Source organism: Scyliorhinus canicula, chromosome 4 (genome assembly GCF_902713615.1).
Source record: "Scyliorhinus canicula chromosome 4, sScyCan1.1, whole genome shotgun sequence".
Taxonomy (NCBI): Eukaryota; Metazoa; Chordata; class Chondrichthyes; order Carcharhiniformes; family Scyliorhinidae; genus Scyliorhinus; species Scyliorhinus canicula.
In genome coordinates this window covers 152,792,129-152,817,482 of record NC_052149.1, presented here as the reverse complement: position 1 = coordinate 152,817,482, position 25,354 = coordinate 152,792,129, and the positions used below count along the sequence as shown (strand labels likewise).

The 25,354-nt window shown below is 48.3% G+C and overlaps 1 protein-coding gene across 2 annotated transcripts in view; it reads left to right on the top strand.

The window, feature by feature from the left end:
- LOC119965090 (immunoglobulin kappa light chain-like) overlaps positions 1–23,988 on the top strand; it is a 41,362-nt gene extending 17,374 nt beyond the window's left edge. The window contains exons 5-6 of one of the 2 annotated variants that reach the window (XM_038795372.1): positions 5,302–5,436; positions 23,946–23,988. In XM_038795372.1, coding sequence (XP_038651300.1) covers positions 5,302–5,436; positions 23,946–23,977 — 167 coding nt within the window. In that variant the 3' untranslated portion in view covers positions 23,978–23,988. Of the gene's footprint in view, positions 1–5,301; positions 5,437–8,945; positions 9,416–23,945 lie in introns of those variants that run through there. The other variant, XM_038795373.1, reaches the window with a different exon arrangement.
- Positions 23,989–25,354: the final 1,366 nt, after the last annotated feature.

Here is a 25,354-nt window from a genome sequence, read left to right as displayed (position 1 = left end):
AAGCCTAAGTTTGTATGCCCCGTCGTAAGCAGTTGAAGGTGCTCTGGGCCGCCATGGACACTGACACACAAGTATCCAATTCCTTGCACAGCATGTGTCCATTCACCTACACTGCGACCTGAATAGGGCTACACGAGGTGCCACCAGGCAATCTAACTGCATTGCAGTCTCTTCCTCTAGTTCATCCATGTGATAATTCCGATCCCGAGGCAGACGTCTACCTTAGCTGGGGCACCTGGACTATTGGGACTCATGGGGCGGGATTCTCTGACCCTGAGGCTAAGTGTTGACGCCGTCGTAAACGCCGTCGCGTTTCTCGAGGACGTCAGCATCGTCTCAGGAGCAGAAATTCTGACCCTTAGAGGGGGCCAGCATGGCACTGGAGTGACCCACGCTGCTCCAGCTGCCAGGACCAGCGTTAGATGGGCGCCGCGGGGTCCACGCATGGGCAGTGGCACCGGTGCCAATGTGCCGATGCAATTGCCGCGCATGCGCGGTGGCTCCCTTCTCCGCGCCGGCCCCGACGCAACATGGCGTAGGGCTAGAGGGGCTGGCATGGAACAAAAATGGCCACAGCCCGAGAGGCCAGCCTGCCGATTGGTATACCCCGATCGTGGGCCAGGCCACCGCGGATGCCCCCCCCCCCCCAGTCGTGTCTCCCCCCCCCCCCCCCCCCAACAAGGCCGCTCCCAGATGCATCCACGCTGAGGTCCCGCCGAGAGAGAGCAGGCGTGGACGGCGCCGGCAGGATTTGGCTTTTTCAGCGTGTGTGCTCAGCCTATCCCGGTCCAGGGATCACCGGGAGCAGCCCCATACAGCGGCCCCTAACCGGCGGTGTGCCGACTGCAGCGGCGTCAATGGCGCCAATTCTCCGTGCTCTGTAGAATCGCCGGACCAGCGTCGGGGCGGCGTGGCGCGATTCACACTCAACACTCTACTGGGACAAGGAAATCTGCAGTGCCTGTTGGGAGGTTCAGGGAAGGCTCAGTCAAGTGCCTCTTTTGTGTCTCTGCGCTGCCAGTGCTGCAGACTAGGCAATCACAAAATGTCTCTGACAGCGCAGGTCCATGTTCGCCAACCTTTGAGACCCACGCCAGCCCAAACTTCATGACCCACCATTTCTACTTACCTTTAATATGACAGGTGAGCCTGCTCGGTCCTCACGATCTCACTTGCTATATCTTTAAATGTTACATTTCTGCTAAGAACTTCAACTGATGATTACGTTCTTGCCACATCCATTGAAACAAATCGAGGTTTGTCCATGAACTCGCCATGATTAATCTTCAAATGCCTTTGAAGTTTTGAGGGTTTTAATCTTTCATTTGTCAGTACATCCCTGCATATAACACACATGAGCTTTGCATCCTGATTTGCATTGGCACAATTAATAAACTGATACCTTAAGAAATAATCTTTATACTGCTTTGTTCATGGTTTCAGCTTCTTCATGGGTTACTCACCAGAGGCTTTGTGGTTCCCACCAGCACTGCTGGCAGCTACAAAATGGAGGAATCACTCTTGCTCCCAGAGCATGTGATGCAAGTGTACAGTGCGCATGACCTTCTCTCTGCCACCGCTTTTGGAGAGAAGACTCCATCGATTTTTAAAAAGAATCTGCTTCTGGGTCAGCGCACTGATGTCAGGAGTAGGTGTTCTGCCTTGCTGGGCTCCGGGCCTGTGCACTGCTGAGGGGGCATGCAGTCTGATAGTCGGTCGCGGCCGTTGGGCACTTCTTTCCGCGATCGGGAAAGCCGCGACCAATTGCCCCGCGTGCCTCCCGACACCCACCTGCGACCCACCCACTGGTCAGGACCAATGACTGCCGTAGGGGGAAGCATTGCATGTTAAGATTATAGGCCAAACCGGATCATATTTGTAAAAGTTTGCATGGACAGACACTTCTTAACAACAACAAATGCTTTGTCTTGTGAAGCGCCCCAGCACCACTCCTGGTCTTTAGTATGTGGAACAGAGATAACCGAGTGGATAGGTTGACAATGAGCTTCCCATAGTAGTTGACCAGGCCTAAAAACGCCCAGAGCTCAGTGGTGTTCCTTGGGCCAGGGTTCCTTTTATAGTGCAAACTTTATCTTCCACCAAGTGTAGACCACCCCTGTCCACCCTGTAACCTAGATAGGTCACCGTTCTAGCGCAGAACACACACACTTGCTCCTCTTCAGCCAGGCGCCTACATGCAAAAACCACTGGGGCACTTCCTGTAAGTTGTCCATATGTTCCTTCTCAGTGAATCCCGTAATGAGCAATTCATCCAGATAGCTGGCCACTTTTGACAGGCCTTGCAAGATATTTTCTATCACCTGCTGAAAATTGGCAGTGCCAATGAAACTCCGAATGGAAGGTGGGTGTACTCAAACAATCTCCGATGAGGGTTGATGGTTGCAAACATCCTGCACTCCTGGTCTATCTCCATCTGCAAATAAGCATGGCTTATGTCCAACTTTGTGAAGGAGCATCCGGCAGCCAAATGGCGTACAAATCCTCTACCTGGGGCATCAGGTACCGGTCGCGACACACAACCCTGTTCACAGTGAGCTTGAAATCTTTGCAGAGCCGGACAGTTACCGTTTTGTCGGGCTTCATTATTGGCACCATAGGCTTGGTCCATTCCGCAAACTGAATCGAGCGTATGATCCCGAGATCCTGCTGATGCCGAAGATCAGCATCTACCTTGGCCAGCAATGTGTAAGGGACTGGATTCAACCTGAAATATCGGGGCTAAGCATCAGGATCCATGTAGATATGGACTTTGGCCCCTTTGATCCTGCCCAGACCCTCCTGGAACATTTCGGGGTATTTACCCATTACGTCGTAAAGATTTCCAGTGCTCATCTGAAAGGCGTGTTGTCAGTCAAAATGGAGGACTTTTAATAGTCTCACCCTAAAAGATATGGCCTCGGTCCCTGCACGTCAACCAAAGGAAGGCGGACAGACTGTTGCCCGTGCTTTACTGGAGTCATGGTGGTCCCCACGATCTTCAAAGACTCCCCAGTGTAGGTTGCTAACCTGCTTTGGTATCACGCAGTGTCAGTGGCATGATCCCTTTACGAAGATCCACAATGGAGATGGCAACGGCGTGTCCATTTCCATTGTTATCGAGTGACCATTGACCTGTAATGTGACTAAGAATGGTGCTAATTTCGGAGCAGTGGTGCAGTTCAGCTGCATTAAAGTCTTCCTCATCCAGGGTGTCCACATGCGAGGCCCTGGTTTGTGGTGAACTTGGCGTCTGTCTTGGATGGTGTTCTCTGCTCCTAAATTGATGGCCCTGACAATCATGAGGTCTCCAACCACACAGTTGGCAATGCGGCCATCTCTCCTCTGGGAGATATCCCACCAATCAGCAGCAGAGTTTAACACTGCTGCGGAATTGCCTCTGGAGTTGCACCTTCGGAGGAAGTCTGATCAGACCGGCACTGTCCCGTGTGCCGAAGGAATTTGAAAGGAATGGAGGGCTGAACTATGGATGCCATAGTCTATGGATCCCTGCTGCTCTTGCACTCCTTTCTCCGCATGCTCTTGGGATAATGCAAGTTCAATGGCCCATTTCAAATCCAGGGTGGGTTTTGCCAACAACTTCCTCTGCCATGTTGTTTATACCACACACTAGCCGGTCCCTCAGCATCTCGGAGAGGGACAGCCTGAACTCGCAGTGTTCAGCCAGACATCGCAGGCAGGTCAAGACGTCCGTGACTGACTCGCCAGGAGACCGCACTGTCATAAAAAAAACAGTTACATAATTACAGAAGGCCGAAACCAAAACGACCATCTCATCAAAGGATTTGGAGTAGGTGCAGCTGGGTAAGTCAGACTCTTTACTATCCCAAATGTCTGGGCCCTGCAGGCTAGGAGGGGAACTTCCTGACGGTCTTTCCCAAAATTCCCTTTCGCCTAGAAGAAATACCTCATGCGCTCCGCATACTGGTTCCTGTCTTCCAGGCCTGCATCAAAGGCTTCCAACTTTCCGAAGAGCAGCATCTTAAACTGTTGCAACGTTACGCGTCGAACAGCAAACTTCCGGTGGATAGGTGGGTCCACAAGCGAGTCCAGAGTTTCCTTTTTTCCTTGTCACCAGTTTAGTAACTTGAGGAAGCCGGCGGTTAATGGACATGGGTTTATTTGATACTTATAAATTTCTGCCCAAGGCAGCATATCACTCCCAGTACCATCTGTGCTGGGAGAACTAACCAGAACAGGGCCCTGCATTGGGCTGGCTTTTTATATTGGTTCATAATAAATCCCAGGCGGGTGGTCTCCACCCCCTATCTGGGAAGCTTGGACTCCATGAGTCTCACGGGAAGATCAATGATGGTTCTCCGAGGTCCGTGTGGGGATTAGAACAGTATCTAAGTTTGGGACGTCTTATGGTGGCTGTTCCTCAGCTGGCTGTTAGGTGTTAGTTCCTCATGTGATCCACAAGACTGACCCAGCAAAGCTGAGCCCTGTGCGCATGCTTTTGATAATAGCTCTGCGGCACTTTGCAAGAACTTCAGTGTTAGGTATTGTGTCCTGCCACCTATGTTGCAAATAGGTCTTAAGTAGTGAATCACAGAATAGAATTATAGAATTTACCGTGCAGAAGGTGGAATGCAACTAGTTGCATTGCTTGCTCATGCCTCACAGGCATATAGAAGTGATGCAAGAAGCAATGCCTGGTAGACTTTGATCTTTTTGAGACAAAGTTCATGTTCACTCCAAAACCTGTTGGTGGGCCTGCCGAATACTGAGCTCACTGCCAGCTGATGGGCGATTTCATGGTCGGAGAGGATACTTCCAGGACAACAAAGCTTCTGACTTGGGTTGAGGGTTGTATTGTTGACTATGGGGTGTGAGAGTTTGTGCCCAGAGGCAGGCTGGCACAAGGTCGCTGTCTTATTCAGACTTATTGTAAGGCATTCTGAGGCTTGGGCAAGGTGGTCACCGAGCCCTGGATGTGCTGCAGCTAGGACAGTACAGTCACCCACAAACAAGAGTTCACGTAGCAGCTGGTCTGTGATCTTTGTACGTGTCTTGGGCCTTTGCAGATTGAAGAGACTGCCGTATGCCCAGAACTGAATGTATAGTCTTGCATGGCCGAAAGGTAGATGGGAAACGGAACTGGAACCATTATACACCTTGCTTTATGGCATTAATGACCGGAATGGCATCTGATAAGGCACTGGTTATTATGCTGTCATGAAATGAGATGATAACTATGATTACCTTTATAATATTGCACTATTTATTATATTGTAACACTTGTCCTTCTTCAAGATTTATTTTCTCTTTTACTTGTATTAGCATCAGTGAAGCCCAGCCATAGCCCAGGGATGGTGGCTCTGCTGTGGATTGTTGCTATTGTGGGATGCCTGCTTTTAATTACTGTTGCTGTTATTGTCTACAAGAAAACCACTTCTTCCTTCCGCACTGAGACTGGTAAGATTGGCTTCACCACCTTCTTGCTCTCTGTACATGGTACATATATATTATATATATATAGTATATAGATTATGTATAAAGATAAAATATAGATGTGTAGAGATTTTGTATACCTAGAATAATATAATCGCTACAATGCAGAAGGAGACCATTTAGCCCTTCGAGTCTGCACCAACCCTCCAAAAGTATAGCCAATCAGGTCCATGCCCCTGCCCACCCCGTCATAATTCCGTAACCTAACCTGCACATCCCTGAACATTAAGGGGCAATTTAGCATGGCCAATCCACCTAACCTTCACATGTTTGTGATTGTGGGAGGAAACCGGAGCACCCTGAGGAAACTCACACAGACACAGGAAGAACGTGCAAACTGAGTCTAACCAAACAAGGCCGGATTCTAACCCGGGTCCCTGGTGCTGTGAGGCAGCAGTGCTTGCCACTGTGCCGTCCATGTGTTATATTCTACATATTTATCTTTGATCTTGTCAATAAATAATACTCATTGGTGGAGAATCTTTTCTCTTTACCACCTGAATGTTAAAGCTCACTCAGGCTAAATACAAAGTGGAACATCAGAAGGGGAGAATGAAGTATCCCCAACAAAACCTCTTTCCATGTAAATTATTGGACGGAAAATGGGTTGGGCTTTGTACAACTCGTGAAGCTTAATTTCACCATCAGTGGTCTGGCTGATGACTGTTTAAAAAAGATAATCTAGAGTTATGCCAGGATGAATTATTGAAACAACATCCACAGAATGAGACAGAAGGAATTATAATTCCATGGACTACATGGGGTCAGGAACCCAACATCGGTATCAAATCTGGGCCCTGGCATCCCATGGTGTCAGAATAGTCAGCTGACATGATTATCCAAGGAATGGCCAGAGAACCTGCTCGCTATCGAGTAAAGAATGGCGCATGGGCTCCCAATTCTGGAGGGCCAAAGGAAAGGCAAGAGTGAGAGAGGAACTGAGGACAATTCATTATAAGGAAAAATAGAGTACGAGACAAAATTATGGAGGCCTTAACCCAGAGTCTTAAAAGAAGTGGCTGCATTGATAGAGGAGGCATTGGTCGTATTCTTCCAAAACTCTCTCTTTTGAAATTATCTCAATGGGAGGGAGACAGAAAGCCTGTAACTTTAAGTCTGTTTGTCTATCATTGTCATTGGGAAAGATGCTGGAATCCATTATTGAGGAAATATCCATAGAATTCCTACAGTGCAGAAGGAGGCCATTTAGCCTGTCAAGCCTGCACCGACCCTTTGAAAGAGCACCCAACCTAGGCCCACTTGCCCGCCTTTCAACCCCATAATACACCTAACCTGCACACCTTTGGACACTTGGAGGCAATTTAGCATGGCCAATCTACCTAACCCACATTTTGGACTGTGGGAGGACTGGAGCACCCGGAGGAAACCCACACAGATACAGGGAGAAAGGGCAAACCCCACACAGACAGTCACCCAAGGCCAGAATCGAGCCTGGGCTCCTGGTGCTGTGAGGCAGCAGTGCTAACCACTGTGCCACCCTGCCAACCATGTTGGAGGACATTTAGAAAATCCTAATACAATCAAGCAGAGTCGATATATTTTATGAATTATGAAAGGGAAATGGTTTTAGACAAATTTGTTAGATTTCTTTGAGCATGAAACAAGCAGGGTGAATAAAGGGAACCAGTGGGGAGTAATTGGATTTCCAAAAGGCATTCAGTAAGGTACCGCATAAAAGGTCACTGAACAAGGTGAGATATTGAGAATAATATATTAGCACAAAAATGGATTGGTTAACGAACAGAAAACAGAGTTGGGGCAAATGGGTCATTTTAAGATGAGCAAACTAACAAGTTGAATGGCACAGGAATTAGTGCTTATGGCTCAACTATTTACAATGTATATAACTGAGATGGATAAAGGGACTAAATGTAGTGTCCCAAAGTTTACTGATGGGAGTGAGGAAAGCAAGTTGTGAAGAGGATACAAAGGGCGGGATTCCCCCTCCTGGGGACTAAGTCCCCACACCAGTGGGAAAACCGGCGCCAACCACTCAGGTGTTAGCAGCCCCCGAAAGTGAGGAATTCTCCACGTTTTTCAGGGAATAGGTGGACGCCGGAGGGGTTGGCGCCGTTCCCCCATGTGCGGAATGGCCGGCGTGATCTCGCACATGCGCGGAACGGATGGCGTGATCTCGCGAAAGTGCAGACCGGCTGGCGTATTTCCGTGCACGCGCGGAGGTTCTCTTCTCCGCGCCAGCCCCCGGGCAATATGGCGGAACCCTACAGGAGCCCGGCGCGGAGGAAAGAAGTGCCCTCAAGGAACCAGCCCGTCTGCAGATGGGTAGGCCCCGATCGCGGGCCAGGCCATCATGGGGCCCCCTCCGGGGTCGGAACCCCCTGTGCCCCACCGCCGAGGACTGCCCCCGCACACTCATTTGCCAGGTCCCGCCGTGCATGAGGTAAGTAATTCATGCCGGCGGAACTGGCCAAAACTGGATGGCCACTCAGCCCATCGAGGCCTGGAGAATCGCCGGGTTGGGGGGGGCTGCTTTCAACGGCTCCTGACTGGCAGGATGGGAACCCCGCCGCTGCCCGAAAACAGCGCCGGAGAATAGAGCAGCCGGCGTTGGGGTGGGATTCATGCCCTTCTCCGGCCCGGCAGGGTGTCGGAGAATCCCGGCCAAAGAGTCTACAAAGGCAAGGTTAAGTGAATGGACACAAATTTGGCAGATGGAATATAATGTGAGAAAATATGAGGTTGTCCTGGCAGGAAGAATAGAAAAGCAGCATATTATAGAAATAGTAAGAGATTGCAGAATGCTGCAGTACAGAGGGATCTGGGTATCTCTGTATATGAATCACAAACGGTTAGCATGCAGATACAGCAAGTAATTAGCAAAGCAAATGGAATACCGTCCTTTATTGCAAAGGGGATGGATACAGGACATTGGTGTAACCACATTTTCAGTACTGCACCCAGTTTTGGTCTCCCGTTAAATGGGGGGTTTATTGGAGGCAGTTCAAAAAAGGTTGATTCCTGGGATGAAAGGATTGTCTTACGAGGAAAGGGTGAGTAGGCAGGACCTATATTCATTGGAGTTTAGCAGAATGAGAGGTGATCTTATTAAAGCATATGGGATTCTTGGTGGGGGGGGGGGGGGGGGGGAAGGATGACAGGTTAGATGCTGTGAGGATATTTCCCCTCATGGGGATGGGGAGTCCAGAACCATGAGGCATAGTTTCAGAATCAGGGATTTCCCATTTAAGATGAGATGAGGAGGAGTTTCTTTTCTCTGAGGGTCGTGAAACTCTCAAATTATCTACCTTAGAAAGTCGTGGAGACTGGTATTCCAGACGGAGATAGACAGATTGTTGAACTACATGGGAACAGACTGGAAAGAGGAGTTGAGGCCAAGATCAGATCGGCCACAATCTTATTGAATGTTCCAGGGCCATATGGCCGACACATGCTCCTCTTTCTTATCTTCTTAACTTATGCTCTAATTTCAGGGGGACTTTGAGCCTGAATATCAGACCAGAATCCATCGGAACAAACCTGTTAACATGGACAAGAATTGTACTTTCAGATCATGACTGTCACCCTGAATCGTCCAGATATTAGTTCACATCCACTTGAAATACAGATCCTTGGATCCTTCACTGTTGGCATCAGTAGCTGGGGAACTGTGTCAGTCATCACTTAGTTGTTAGCACGCTTGCCTCTGAGTCAGAATACTGTGTCAGAATAATGGTCTTGCCCCAGAACTTGAGCACTGAAATCTATGTTGACACTCCAGTGCAATATTGAGGAGTGCTACACTGTCAGAAGGGTCACCTTTCAGATGAGATGTTAAACCAAGGCCCTACCTCCGCCCCCAGGTTGACATATAAGATTCCATGGCATCATTTTGAAGAAGAACTGGGGGGTTATCCCTTGCTCCATGGTCAATATTTACCCCTTAATAAACATCACAAAAATAGCAGATTATCCCCTTGCTGTTTGTTTAGGTGCAGTGGTTGCCATATTTTCTACATTACAAGTGGCTACTTTCAAAAGTACTTAAGTTACTGTAAAGCACGTTGAGATGAAAGGTGCTGTTTCAATGCTAGTCTTTTTTTCTCTTTGGCACTTAGAGAGAGACAAATTCATCTTTATTGAGGATTTTGATAGAGCAGAGCGTAAGATACTATTTCCACTGGCTGGAGGGTCAGAAACCAGTGGTTCAAGATATTTGGGAGCACGAGGAGAATTTTATTTTGTGCAATGAGTGGTTATGATCTGGAATGCAATGTTTGAAAGGGTGATGGATTTACGTTCAAAAATAACTGGCAAAAGGGTGTACAATTGAAACAAAGAATTTTCAGTTGTATGGGGGAGGGAGCAGAGCGGACACACTGTGGGCTGTATGATTCTATGATTCTGAGTGTAGTTAGGGAAAACATTTCTTTGTTATGCTTGTAAATCAAATTGCTTGTTGGTTTAGTTTCTAATGGGTTGTCAGTTAACAATATATATTGGGGGCAGCACGGTAGCATGGTGGTTAGCATAAATGCTTCACAGCTCCAGGGTCCCAGGTTCGGTTCCCGGCTGGGTCACTGTCTGTGCGGAGTCTGCACGTCCTCCCCGTGTGTGCGTGGGTTTGCTCCGGTTTCCTCCCACAGTCCAAAGATGTGCGGGTTAGGTGGATTGGCCATGCTAAATTGCCCATAGTGTCCTTAAAAGTAAGGTTAAGGGGGGGGGGGTTGTTGGGTTACGGGTGTAGGGTGGATACGTGGGGTTGAGTAGGGTGATCATTGCTCGGCACAACATCGAGGGCCGAAGGGCCTGTTCTGTGCTGTACTGTTCTATGTTCTATGTTCTATATTCACTCTGTATTTGGAAAAGGGGGACAATAGGGGGTGGGGTAATATCTGAAACCTTCTATTAGTCAGTGTACAGCATAAGATTCTCTGTTATGATTCCTGGGTGTCTATTACTTCCTTAGACGTTGGGCAAGGAGAGATGCAAGCCAGATCGTGGGGAACATAAGGATGCCTTACAGTGATGCTAACATTCAGATAGTAGTTCACGTCGAACCTAGAAATGTGACAGTCCCCATTATGCTTCTGTTGTTGCCAATAGTTTATTGATCTTGCCTTTTAAAGTAGTTTCAGTCATAAAATAAATGGAATTCATATTTTTCAACCATTCAGACAGTATATTAATCAGAAAAAGCAGTAGGCCAGTCAGCATTCTGAAATAGAGAAGTGTATCAGCTTGCCAATGACTCAGCAATTCTTTGACTTATCTCAGCACGCTGACAGACCTGCTGTGTGTTTTCAGCATTCTCTGCTGTTCTTTTAGCATTCCAGCACTTGGGGATATTTTAAAATCTCAGTACTAATTATTCTTTCCAGGGCTTACTTCTAAAGACTTTTCTTTTATTTACACAAAATCTATTTGAGGGAACAGTAAAGGATGGGAGAGATTTTTATCTTTCTTGCAAAGGCACAGCTTTTACCACTCAGTTCCGTTATAATTCTAGGAAGGTATGCTGATTTCTTACACCCATTGTTATTGGTCACTTCCTCAACATTATTGTGAAGAATATACTCTGGTATTGATGGGTTAAGAACCGAGATAAGTTTGGATTTTTGCCTTGATTTTCTGAGCATATGCAGCACAGAAACAGGTATTTGAGCCCAGCTAGTCGGTGCTTTACACAAATCTCTCAATCTAGCTACCTCATATCAACTTTTCAGGATAGCTTTTTATTCCTTTTTTTCTCCTTTCCTTTCGAAAGCACCTCAACTACTTACCTCAAGTGCGGCACGTTACCTTTCTCCTCTCTGTTAAGGAGAATCAATCTGCTGATACATCCTCACCAGCCCATGCTTGAATCAGCCAGCTCATTGTAAATATGAACCAGAGCCTCGCTCCCTCTGAAACTCTCGATGTTGACGTTCCAGAGGGAGATAGAGAACCTAGTGGCGTGGTGCAGCGACAACAATCTATTCCTCAATGCCAGCAAAACTAAAGAGCTGGTCATTGACTTCAGGCAGCAAAGTACTGTACACGTCCCTGTCAGCATCATCGGGGCTGAGGTGGAGATGGTTAGCAGTTTCAAATTCCTAGGGGTGCGCATCTCCAAAAATCTGTCCTTGTCCACCCACGTCGATGCTACCACCAAGAAAGCACAACAGCGCCTATACTTCCTCAGGAAACTAAGGAAATTCGGCATGCCCACATAACTCTTACCAACTTTTACAGATGCACCATAGAACGCATCTTATCTGGCTGCATCACAGTCTGGTATGGCAACTGCTCGGCCCAGGAGAGTCGTGAATGCAGCCCAGTCCATCACACGAAACTGCCTCCCATCCATTGTCTCCATCTACACCTCCCGCTGCCTGGGGAAAGTGGGCAGCATAATCAAAGACCTGTCCCACCTGGCTTACTCACTCTCCCAACTTCTTCCATCTGGCAGGAGATACAGAAGTCTGAGCGCACACGAACAGACTCAAAAACAGCTTCTTCCCCGCTGTTACCAGCCTCCTAAACGACCCTGTTTTGGACTGACCTCATTAATACTACATTCCTGTATGCTTCACCCGATGCTGGTGATTATGTAGTTACATTGTGTACCTTCTGTTCCCCTATTATATATTTTATTTTATTTCCTTTCCTTTTCATGTACTTAATGATCTGTTGAACTGCTCGCAGAAAAATACTTTTCACTGTACCTCGGTACACGTGACAATAAACCAATCCAATCCAATCCAATCCAATCCGCTCTGTTTTGGTATATCATTGTCTGCTTTTTAAATAACGATTGCGCAATAAAGTAATTCTTTATGAACTGCTTCAAATGACAAAAGCACCTGTTGTGAGTTTGATTTTCTAAATAAAACAGATCAATACAATGAACTAGGAATGTGACCGTGGGCTGCAGGAGAGCCTGATCTGGGGACTGAAATATGAGAAGAATAGCCTTTTAGCGTTGAAAACTACGCTCCCCAGTCTTGGTTGAGGAATCATAGAATCCCTACAGTGCAGAAGGAGGCCATTTGGCCCATCAAGTCAATACCGACCCTCTGAAAGAGCACCCCAACCAGGCTCACTCCCCCGTAACCCCACCTAATCTGGACATGCCTCGATATTAAGGAGCAATTTTATCATGGACAATCCACCTAACCTGCATATCTTTGGACTGTTTCCAGATGGACAAATTCCATCTGGGGCCTCTGTCTCTCCTTTAATAGCCCCTCCTCTGATGTAGCTGAGTACCTCCCCATCACCCTCAAAATCTTATCCGCTAGCCTTGCTCTCTCCTCCCGTTCCACCCTCTCCCTGTGTGCCCGTATTGAGATAAATTCACCCCTTAGTTGCCTCCCACAATGTGGAGGCTGTGACCTCCCCCGTGTCGTTCAGCTCAACATAGCTTCAGATGGCTGCCTTCGCCTTCTCACACACTCCCTCATCCGCCAACAATCCCACATCCAACCTCTACTGCGGCTGCTGGGCCTCCCCCTGCACCACCCACAAATCTACCCATGGCAGCGCGTGGTTCGAGCTCATGATCGCCAAATACTCCGAATCGGCCACCCCCGCCAGCAGTGCCTTATCCATTACACCCAGTGCACACATGAAAGGTACGTGAATTCCTTTGCCTACGGCATCCCAAACCAAGGAGGGGGGGAGGGAGGTGGGGGTGGCATGGTTTGTGAGGGTCGGATACCGGAGCGGTGAGCACTGGCAGAACTGGGGTCCCTGGCCAAAGCCCACCCCCCAACGTCCACCCATTTCCCCCTACTCTGAGTACCTCCTCTGCAGCCAACCCCGCCCATCCCTCACAGCCTCTGACAGAGCACCGAGGCAGGTTCAAACGCTGTGAAGAGGTGCTTATTGTGAAACGGTGAACATAAAAGTACAGTTTTGTGCCTGAGCCCCTATCACTATACTGTTTGGTGCACCCGTGCCAACTTAACGGGTGTCTGCCATTCTGGCCTTATGCCTGCTGACACTATGTCTAAGTGGATCCCCAGGCGGTACATCAGGAGTGGAAGCGGCCTGCTGTAAATCCTGCCTTGTGACCTGGGTCCACTTTGGTGGCTGTCTTCTGGGGGGACTGGGCTTCGATGGCCCCGGCTGCTGCTTGGGTGTCCCTATTGGCTGCCCTGTTCAGCCAATCACATGCGCCAGGGACAAGAGGGGGGAGTCACCTGTATGGGCCCGATCACTACCTCCTCCCCCATGGTGCGCAATGGCCCCGGGCTACTCCTTGGGAAGGGGCTGTGAACGGAACTAACCCCTGAGGCTCCTCTGTCACCTGGCGCTGCAGTCCTGGAGGCCTGCTTCCTTCTCGGCCAAGGTCTCAATGCTCATGGCCATGGAGTACAGGGAGCGGACAACCTCCCTCTGGGTCTGTGCCACATCAGCCAGTGACTGCGCCACCTCTCTCTGGGTCTGTGCCACATCAGCCAGTGACTGTGCCACCTCCCTCTGTGCCTGGCTCAGTCAGCTAGCGCCCGGGAAATGCCGCTGACACCCTCAGCCATGGCCCGCTGTGACTGAGCCACGCTCTGGAGTGATGCTGCAATGTCCACTGGGCCCTGGTACATAGCTGCCTGTGTCAGGGCAGCCCTATCCTGTGCCTCAGCCACCACCCGCTCAGAGTGCCCGACGCCTTGGACATCCTGACCCCTGGCCGATACCTTCATCCTCAAGGTCTGGGTGGCACGCATGATTGGCATTGCCTTCTGCCCCGACAGATGGTTGGGCTTCTCCAATTGCACCTTCAGGCACTGGATGGTTGCTCATAGCCCGTCATGCAGCCCCTGTCTCTGTGACAGAATCTCCACTATCATTGGGACCGCCCTTTCCAGAAGCCCAAAACCCATCCGGACGGCAGCTGGTCCCTTGGGTTGGACCGCCCTCCGACCGTCTGTCCCCTCAGGGATTTCTACCTCCACCTTATGTATCTTTGCACGTGTGTGGTGACACCCACATTTGTAGGTAGTATGGTAGCACAGTGGTTAGCACTGTTGCTTCACAGCTCCAGGGTCCGAGGTTCGATTCCCGGCTTGGGTCACTGTCTGTGCAGAGTCTGCACGTTCTCCCTGTGTCTGTGTGGGTTTCCTCCGGGTGCTCCGGTTTCCTCCCACAAACCCCAAAAGACATGTTGTTAGGTAATTTGGACATTCTGAATTCTCCCTCTGTGTACCCGAACAGACGCCTGAATGTGGCGACTAGGGGCTTTTCACAGTAACTTCATTGCAGTGTTAATGTAAGCCTACTTGTGACAATAAAGGTGATTAAATTAAACCAGACCGTGCCCCAGGAGCCTCTTCATTAAAGTGCCCAACCGAGGTGAGTGTCTCTGGGATGGTGGAGGGTGTTGGAGACAGCTGTGTCGGGACATCAGTGTTGTCCCTGGATTAGTGCTCCGGGGTGTCTCGTGCTGTGGATCGAGGGTTTCCATCGCTGTCCGTGTCCTCTTCTCTTCCTCCCGGCTATCCGCTTGGGGTTGGGGTGGTGGGGGGACACCAGAAGTACCGGCAAGACACATGACATGATGCATGATTGGATCACGGGGTGGTGTGGGGCGGGTGGGGGGGGGGGGGGGGGGGGTGGCATGGGTGGTGGTGTGGGGGTCATGATGGTGGAGGGGGGTGTGGGGATGGATGGTTTGGGCGTGGTCTCACTTGTTGCCCAATGCCGACCTCCGCCTGGGCAACTGCCCTCCGAAATCTCCAACTAGGCCCTCCACTGAAGTGGGGGTCTGTCCACAGGTCCGTCAGCCCCCCTCCTAGTCTTCTCCCTTTCCCGGCGGTTGTGGGCCATCTTCTCCTGGGGGGTGGGTGGGAGACAGAAAGTGCAGTCGGACTCATGCAGCACAGGGAGGGGATGGCTGGTGGTCTTGTAGGCCAGGGACTGGTGTTACGGGTGCATGAGGCAGGTGTTGGAGCCAGGGTCGCAGTGCTGCCTGCTCACCCTGGCTGCCCTGAGCAGGCAGTGCAGTTTTGTGCTGCACTGCTGTAGGGTCCTGGCGCAAGGCCCATGGCACTCCGGACCTCTGCCACCTGCACCCAGCAGGGTGGTGGCCTCCTTCCCACTCCAGGATACAGGTTAGCCCGTCTCTCCTCCGCAGTGTCTAGCAGGGTCTCGAGGTCTGCGCAGGTGAACCGGGGTGCCGTTCTTCGTGCTACCATCTTGTTGGCTGGATTGAGCGTGTGTGGGGAGTGGAGTGCTAATATGCACCTGCAGCTTGTCAGCCTCTCGGGTGTCAATTCCTTTTTTTGCTTTTCCTTTTTTGTTCTTTTATATATTTAGAGTACCCAATTATTTTTTTCCAAAGGGGTAATTTAGCCTGGCCAATCCACCTCCCCTGCACATCATTGGGTTGCATGGGGATGAGACCCACTCAGATGCAGGGAGAATGTGCAAACTCCACACAGACAGTGACCCTGGGCCGGAATCGAACCTGGGTCCTCAGTGACGTAGGCAGCAGTGCTAACCATTGCACCACCCTGCCGCCTCTGGTGTCAATCTCAACGCTGTGAATCTGACACCTTTTTGCTTTGGAATCGCTCGTGTTCCAGGTGGCATGGGTGCTAGCCCATTAACAGTTGTGGAATTGCTCCAGGAGCGGCGTAAAGTCTGCTGTCACAGATGTCCACCGATTCTGTCCCGGCTTCAACACTTTGGGCGCAATTCAACTAATTCCCATAGCGAGTGCGTTTAGGCGCGTGTTTCCCGGTGCTCGCAGATCCGGGAAACACATGGCTATACAACGCGTCTCACATTGTATAAGGGACCTCAGTGGGGAACGCACAGCCGAGACCGCACGTTGCCCACACCATGACCATAAGACTTGAGCCACAAAAGCCAGGCTACACTTCAGTGCTCAGGGAACACTGCACAATCAGAGGATCTCTCTTTGAGATGTGTCACTGAACGGAATCCCCATTCTCTCTTGCAGGTGGACACAAAAGTCACATGACAGTATTGGACGAGGAGCACGCGTGCTGTCCCCAGGGGCGTGGTCCTTAGGGACTTTGTTCCCAGGGGCATTGTCGCTAGGGACATTGTCCCCAGGGGTGTTAGCCCCAGGGGTGTTGTCCCCAGGGGTGCAATCCCCGGGGGATTGTTCCCAGGGTTGTTATCACCAGGGGTGTTGTCCTAAAGGACATTGTCGCTAGGGGCATTGACCTTCGTGGTGTTATCTCAAATGGCGTCCCCAGGGCTGTTATCCCCAGGTGTGTGTGATGATATGTGAGCTATCATCTATGTATACAGTATAGTAACCAAACCAATAACGGGCAGCACAGTGGCACAGTGGTTAGCACAGTTGCTTCACAGCTCCAGGGTCCCAGTTCGATTCCCGGCTTAGGTCACTGTCTGTACAGAGTCTGCACGTTCTCCCTGTGTCTGTGTTGGTTTCCTCCGGGTGCTCTGCTTTCCTCCCACAGTCCAAAGACGTGCGGGTTAGGTGGATTGGCCATGCTAAATTGCCCTTCGTGTCCAAAAAGGTTAAGTGGGATTTCTGGGTTACGGGAATAGGTTGGAGACGTGGGCTTGAGTCGCGTGCTCTTTCCAAGGGCCGGTGCAGATTCGATAGGCCGAATGGCCTCTTTCTGCACTGTAAATTCTATGATTCCATGTATGTAAACATTAGTGCCTGTATGTATAGAATAGTATTCTAGCATCCAACCACAGGTGGCGTGATGACAGGAGAACATTACTGGAAGATGGCCACATGGTGAGACAGGATGTATTCTAGCATCCAACCACTGGTGGCGTGGCGACAGGAGAACGTCACTGGAAGACACCCACAAATGAGAGACAAAACCTGGACAGCAAGTACAGAGTGCAGTCGCATATCGGCAGCTCCTGAATCAACAGTAATTAATAATAATTAATCATAGTTGTTTGTATTTAGCCATCATATCCAACTATGACCTTGGTGGACATCAGAGAACCCTTTAGTATTTTAGTTAATTAATAAATAGTTTTGTTCATTTACAAAGGCTTATGTTCGCTGATCACTTCAACTACAAAGACCTCGCCATCCATGCATACAGAGAACATTACATGGTACCATGGAGTGAATGTCAAACGAGTGTAGTTAGGAAAAACTAGAAAAGACAAGAAAAACCGAAAAGGACAATCGGAGGCTCGACAAGAAAGAGATCGGCTGCGAAACCCGAGACGATCAGGTGAAGCGAGATGGAAGCACTCAAGACTCCCGGCCCACTCATGATTGGTAACGTAGACACCAACTGCTGGCGTGCTTTTAAACAATTAATTTTTTACGTGGAGGCCCAGGTTATTCAGGAGGCCTCAGATCAGATCAGAGGAAAATAGCCCTACTGATGACTGTAGCTAGTCCCCAGGCAATTAACTTATATTACACATTCCAGTTTGCCTTGGAGGATGACAGGAAAAGCTTTGATAAAATAATTGAACGCTTCGATGACTACTGCCATCTGAAGAAAAATGTAACGTTTGAGTGAAATGTTTTTCGTATGCGGTCACAAAAATTGGGCGAAGCACTCGACTCTTTTGCATCTTAACCTGCAATTTTGCATCATAAATTGCAGGATTCTTTAATCAAGGACCAAATTGTTTATGGACTTAAAAGCGACACGTTATGTGAACAAGATTTGACTTTATTCGATGCAATGCTGATGTGCAAGGCCCGCGAAGTTGCTTTGCAACAACTCACGGAAATTCAAACACAGGGAAGTGACGCGAAACGAGAAAGTGAGACTGGCGGCATCCTTGCTGTGTCGCAGCAAAACTGCCAACGTGGTCAGCATGGGGCTGGTCATTTCAGAGGACCACCAGAACACGCCACTTTGTGTCTGAGGTACAGCAGAACGCACAGCCCGCGTAAGTGCCCTGAATTTCGCAAAAGGTGTGCCAGATGCTCAAAGCGCAAACATTTTGCCCAGCAATGCCAGTACATGGAGCGGACACAGGTGCCGAGGAGCATCAACTACATAAATGAAAGGAGAAATGACCTTCTACATTGCAGAATGCCATGAAAGTAGGCAAGCTGAGGGCACCAGTGCAACAGATGGCGAAGAAGATTCATTCTTCACCGATGCCATTGACGAAGACATGGAACAATTCTATGAGATAGAAGAAACGAGAACTGGCCAGGTAGACAATTGAACAATTCAGCTAATGATAAATCAAACTAGCACATTCATCAAAATGGACACTGGTGCCAGAGAAAATTTAATAAATGAGGCAAACCTCAAGGAGATGTGCATTCAGCCACACATTCAGCCAGACAATGAATGCAGTCTCACAGACTACCACGGCGCACAAATTAAGGCACTTGGAAAATGCACTCTGCAAGTAGAGGTTATCGAACAATCATATTTGGTGGCATTCACTGCTAGGCTCGACAGCATGTGAGGCCCGACATCTAGTCCAGCGACTATACGACCTGTCTATACATAGACTGCATACAGATGGCGCACATGAAATGAAAAATGAAAATCGCTTATTGAAGCCTACTCATTGAAGTTACTGTGAAAAGCCCCTAGTCGCCACATTCCAGCGGCTGTCCGGGGAGGCTGGTACATGGCAGCCATAGATGAAAAGACACAACAGGCGCTAGAGATAAAATCCAAAGCTCAAGCCGTAGCTCTGCTCAGAAAAAAGCACTATCAAGCTGTTACCGAAAGCATGGTGGGTCTAGAAGATGCGGTTCCCTCCGAGAGCATGCAACAATACAGCGACCAAAACCGTGAATCAAATGATATAATAAACACAATGCAACGCAAATCTCAACAGCAGCAAGAACAACTAAACCAAAACGAAAGAATCATAGAAAACAATCACCTAATCGTAAAGCAGCAAAACGATGAGATGACTATCCTTGCAGCACATGGACACCAGCAAATACTGAACAGCACAACGGTGAGTCCTGGTATAACAAGGAAATCCCTGAAGCCAAATAACACCGAGCCACTTGCTTCAAAACCTAATCGGGAAGCTGCACTAACAGCAAAAGCCGGTAAGACATTTAAACACCACAAGCTCAAGACAAAGAACACCCTACACATCGAAGAGACTGATACAGACATTTTAAAATGATGAACATTTAAAATTTGCACGCATTCAATTTGACCCATATAAAATTCATGTATCGGTAAATAGCTTATATGTGCATGTCAATGATTTAACAATCATTTTGGAAAAGAGGAGGATGCGATGATCTGTGAACTATCATCTACATTTAATATAATAACCAAACCGTATGTAAACATTAGTGCCTGTAAGTATAGAATAGTATTCCAGCATCCGATCATAGGTGGCGGGACGACAGTTTTGTTCATTTACAAAGCCATATGTTCTCTGACCACTTCAACTACAAATACCTCACCATTCGTGCATTAGAGAGAACATTACAAGGTGTTGTCCTAAGGGACATTGTTTCTATGGGTGTTGTCCCCAGGGGCCTTGTCCCCAGATGTGCTGTCCCCAGTATCCTGGTCAATACTTATTCTCAACCAGCACCAGATTCAAAAGCAAAATACTGCCGAATCTTGAAAGCTGCAACAAAAAGAGAAAAATCCTCAACAGATCTGGCAGCATCTGTGAAGAGCAAACCAGAGTTTACCCCATTGGCCCTTAATTTCTTCGCACTGGAAATCAGCGTCAGATTGCCACTCTATGCCCAATTTCTTACCTCAATTTTTTTCCCCAGCTTGTCTAGCCCAACCGTCTGACTTAGGCCTGGTGAGATCCAGCCCGTGCAGCGAGTCCCTGGGCCTAGTGTCAAAGTGCAGCTGATTTGAAGGGGTTGTGGACATGCCTCTTTTTTTACAACACTAGCTGCCATATACCAGTGAGTTTAAAGGTCCATTGAAATGTAAAAGTTCATATCAGGCCAGCAAGAAGCTAAGTGTCTAAGATAAGTAGATAGTATTTGGGGAGTTGGGGGTGGGGATTCAGGTCTGGGGTTCAGAGGTCAGGGTGGTCGGAGGTCTGGGGGGGGGGCGGAGGTCGGGGGTGTTTGAGGGTCGGGTCTGGTCAGGTCTGGCGCTGAAGTGGGGGTGAAATTTGAGCTTTGTGGTGGGGGGAGGGGGGAGTGCCCCTCTGGGGGTGGAGGGGAATCCTGTGAGGAGGTAGTCGGGTTGTAGGGGAAGGTACCTCATGGGTTAGGGGAATCCATGAGGAAGGGGTCAGTCTGGGTCTGTACAATAGTTGTCCAGAAATTAGAAGTGAATTTAATTCTTCTAACTTATTCTGGGTAACGGTTGATGTAGCTCAGTGGGCAGTTTGCGATTTTAGTCCTGTTTTCAGAAGATTCCCAGTGCAGGGGAAGCTTACACTTCTGGGCAATTACTGTGCAAACCTTGCCTGGGAAGCACCGAAGAGGATTTCCGAGCACATCTTTGGGGCAACACCCCAATCCAATGCTGCGGAGCTTGGAGATTACGGCCTGTTCGTTTCAGTTCAACGACCTTTCATCAGTGCTGAGAAAATATCACTGACCTGAAATGTTATCAAAATATTTTTATTCCAAAGATTTTTCATTATTACATTGTCCTGAAATGTTGACTCTCTTTCCCTCTCTACTGATGCTGCCAGACATGCTATTTCCAGAATTTATATATCACTAAGCAGATTATCTGGCCTTATTGCATTGCTGTTTTTGGGACATTGTGCACAAGTTAGCTGCACCATTTCTTACATTACAGCAATGACTGCACTTCAGAAGAATTTCCTTTACTGTAAAGGAATTTATGATGTCCTGATGTGGCGACAGTACGGTAAGATGTTCATTCACTCTGTGAAACTGCACCAAGTTGGTGTTGCATGCAGAAGTAACAGTTTTGACATTTTCCCATAAAGGGCGAAACTGTTGAATTATTTTGGGAGACAAACAAATGTGGTTAGCAGACCTATAATTAAACAATGATGATTCTTTGAAATTGGTTTCTTCACATGCACGTGTGTATGCGTATGAAAATGAAATGAAAATTGCTTATTGTCACAAGTAGGCTTCAAATGAAGTTACTGTGAAAAGACCCTTGACGCCACAATCCGGCGCCTGTTCGGGGAGGCTGCTACGGGAATTGAACCGTGCTCCTGGCCTGCCTTGGTCTGCTTTAAAAGCCAGCGATTTATCCCTGTGCTAAACCAGCCCCATGTGTGGTGTGTGACTGGTGTGGTGTATCTTTGGACTGTGGGAGGAAACCGGAGCACCTGGAGGAAACCCACGCAGACAACGTGCAGATTCTGCACAGACAGTGACCCAGAGGGGAATCGAACCTGGGACCCTGGCGCTGTGAAGCCACAGTGCTATCCACTTGTGCTACCATGCTGCCCGTCTGTGTGTGTGTTCGTAGAAATGACCACTTTGCAAGAATTACTTCTTTATTTAAGTTTTGTCCAATAATAAATGTTCCCAATAATCTGATTCTAGTTGCAGCCATGATGTGATGTGGAATAATAGTGAGGTACTCTTCCAAAACTTCTTCAGAGGACACTTTTGTTTGGATTTTGATACAACTTGCTCACAACAGTATAATTTGAACCTGTCTGCTCCATGCCAAAATCCAGAAATAAAGTGTGCTGGGGACTTCCGGCAATGGATGTGAGTGGAGGGCATACACCAGGAGACGCTCCGACCTGAACCCGACTCGCAAAGCGCTTAAAAGGCAGCGCTAGTCAAAAAAAAACAAAGTAAAAACTGGGGGCAACCATACAGCATTTCAAAAATACCTAAGAACAACAAAAACTAAAGAGGGGGGAGCCAAATGTGCTTCTCAGATCGGGAAACGTCCGTGGAGTCGGCAGGAGACAAAATGGTGGTGGCGTGCATCTCCTCCCCCAGGGAGACCACATGGCCATCAGTTGAGGACATTAGCCGCATCGTGGTGGTTGAACTGAAAAAACACCATCGGGACCTGGCAGTAAAAACATCAGTGGATGAATCCCAAAGCCAAATCTTGAGTCTGTTGGAAGGGATGGATACAAAAATAGAAGTGTGAGGTGACACAGTCAAACCTATGGAGGTGGCCCCATCCGACCACAGTGAGTGGGGTCATGTCGTTGGAGAAAAACTTGTCTTCGGTCCTGGTTGTGAATAGTTTTTAAAGAATAAAGTAAATGACCTGGAGAACAAGTCCCGAAGGAAAAACAACCGCCTCGTAGGGTCTGCTGGAGGGAACAGAGGGCAACACCCCCACTCAATTCATAGCCAACATGAGCAGATCCTGCGATGGGCCAGGGAGCACCACGACATTAAATGGAGGAGTTAAAGAACAAAGAAAATTACAGCACAGGAACAGGCCCTTCGGCCCTCCCAGCCTGCGCCGATCCAGATCCTTTATCTAAACCTGTCGTCTATTTTCCAAGGATCTACTTCCCTCTGTTCCCGCCCATTCATATCTCTGTCCAGATGCATCTTAAATGATGCTATCGTGCCCGCCTCTACCACCTCCGCTGGCAAAGCGCTCCCAGGCACCCACCACCCTCTGCGTAAAAACCTTTCCACGCACATCTCCCTTAAATTTTCCCCTCTCACCTTGAAATCATGACCCCTTGTAATTGACAAGGAAAAAGCTTGTTGTTATCCACCCTGTCCATACCTCTCATAATTTTGTAGACCTCAATCAGGTCCACCCTCAACCTCCGTCTTTCCAACGAAAACAATCCTAATCTACTCAACCTTTCTTCATAGCTAGCACCCTCCATACCAGGCAACATCCTGGTGAACCTCCTCTGCACCCTCTCTAAAGCATCCACATCCTTCTGGTAATGTGGAGACCAGAACTGCACGCAGTATTCCAAATATATTCCAAAACCAAAGTCCTGTACAACTGTAACATGACCTGCCGACTCTTGTACTCAGTACCCCGTCCGATGAAGGCAAGCATGCTGTATGCCTTCTTGACCACTCTATCAACCTGCGTTGCCACCTTCAGGGTACAATGGACCTGAACTCCCAGATCTCTCTGTACATCAATTTTCCCCAGGACTCTTTCATTGACCATATAGTCTGCTCTTGAATTAGATCTTCCAAAATGCATCACCTCGTATTTGCATAAATTGAACTCCATCTGCAATTTGATTCACTTCACCAGGACCTTAGCGCTGAGTTGGCGAATAAAAGAGCAGCATTTAACGGGGCAAAATCCGCCCTATTCAAGAAGCGTATCCTGTTTGGGCTACTTTACTTGGCCCGTCTTCGAGTTTCGGTCGTGGGAAAGGATCACTTCTTTGACTCCCCAGATGAAGAAATACTTTGGTTCAGAAACTGGGCTTGAATTCTGCGTAAATCTTTCTCTATTGTTGTCTAAAAGTTAAATTGCTGTATGTTTGGAAGTTATATCATTGTTGTTTATTTGGCTAATTTACACTGTAAAGTTATTACTGTTGAAGTGTTCCTTTTTTTCCGCATTATACCAGTGCTGTATATATTGCTGTTATAATGCTGTCATTACCACAGGATTGTTATATGTGAAATTTTTGTTTTTGAAGTTTCTCATCTTTTATTATAGGGTCGGTTGGAGAGCCTCTCAGCTATAGCTAGAGATGGACCCGGAGAAGTGAAGTCATAAATGTGGGTATTCTGCAGCTTCCACTCACAAATACCTGGCGAGGGGGAACTTAGATTATTGTGTTAAAGACTTTAGGTTTTATATGAATTTGATGTTTTTGGTGTGGATTGCAAGGTTGGGTACGTCACTGTTCCTCCCTTTACCCCCCTACTAATTTGTAGCCTGACGTTGTCCACTAATTTGTATTTGTCTGGCTTAGACTGGTACAGTCTGCTGTCCTGGTGGGATTGCCTCGCCATGGCATGATGGAATTTCTTGCTTGCTGATCTACAGATGTAATGGTTGCCCTGGGTGGGAGAGGAGGTGGACGTTCTCCTTTCCACCTTATAATCTGGAACGTGAGGGGTTTCAATGGACCAGTGAAGCGGGCAAGGATCTTTGCATATTTGAAGGGTCTGGACCCAGGTGTTGTGTTCCTACAGGAGACCCATTTGTGGGTGAAGGACCAGATGAGGCTTCACAAAAATTGGGTGGGGCAAGACTTTCACTCAGGCTTTGATGGTAGGGCCAAAGGCACAGCAATACTAATCCACAGAAAATACAATTTACTCCCTGCCAGATTATGGATGAGCCTAATGGGTCGCTATATTATTGCTGGGGAAAACTCTGGCTAATTTGGCGAATATTTATGCTTCCAATTGGGACAAGCCAAGCTTCATGAACTCCCTGGTGAATGCCCTCCTGATTTAGACTCACATCGAGGAGGAGACTTAAACTGTGTCTTGGACCCTAAAATGGATCACTCCATGTTGAAATCCCAGCCCTAACCTGGGATGTCCAGGGCATTGACCTCTTTCATGGATAGAATTGGAGGTGTTGACCAGTGGCATTTTCTGCATCCAAACAGTGAAGAATTTTCTTTTTCTTTCGCATGTTCACTGTCCCTCCTCCCGAATTGATTTTTTAGTTGTTGACAAATCCCTCCTCCCCTCAGTGAGAACAGCCGAGTACTCAGCAGTAGTCATCTTGGATCATGCCCCTCATTTTGTTGAATTTTGCTTTGATTTTGGCCCCCCCTGTGTGCCCGTTCTGGAGACTAGACACCACTTTACTGTCTGATGCCAAATTTTGTGAGTGATTGTCTGTTGCTATAGCAGACTTTATCAAACTCATCAAAACAGAGTCAATTCCTCCGTCGACACTATGGGAAACCCAAAAGGTCGTCATAAGGGGTGGAATTATCTTGTATAAAGCTCACATTGTGAAAAAGGAAAGAGTGGAACAACAAAGGCTGGTGGACTCCATCTTGGAGGTTGACCGCCAACATTCTTCTGCCCCAACGTCGGAATTACTGATGCACAGAAAAAACTTGCAACTTCAATTCGAATTGATCTCCACGACTAAAGTGG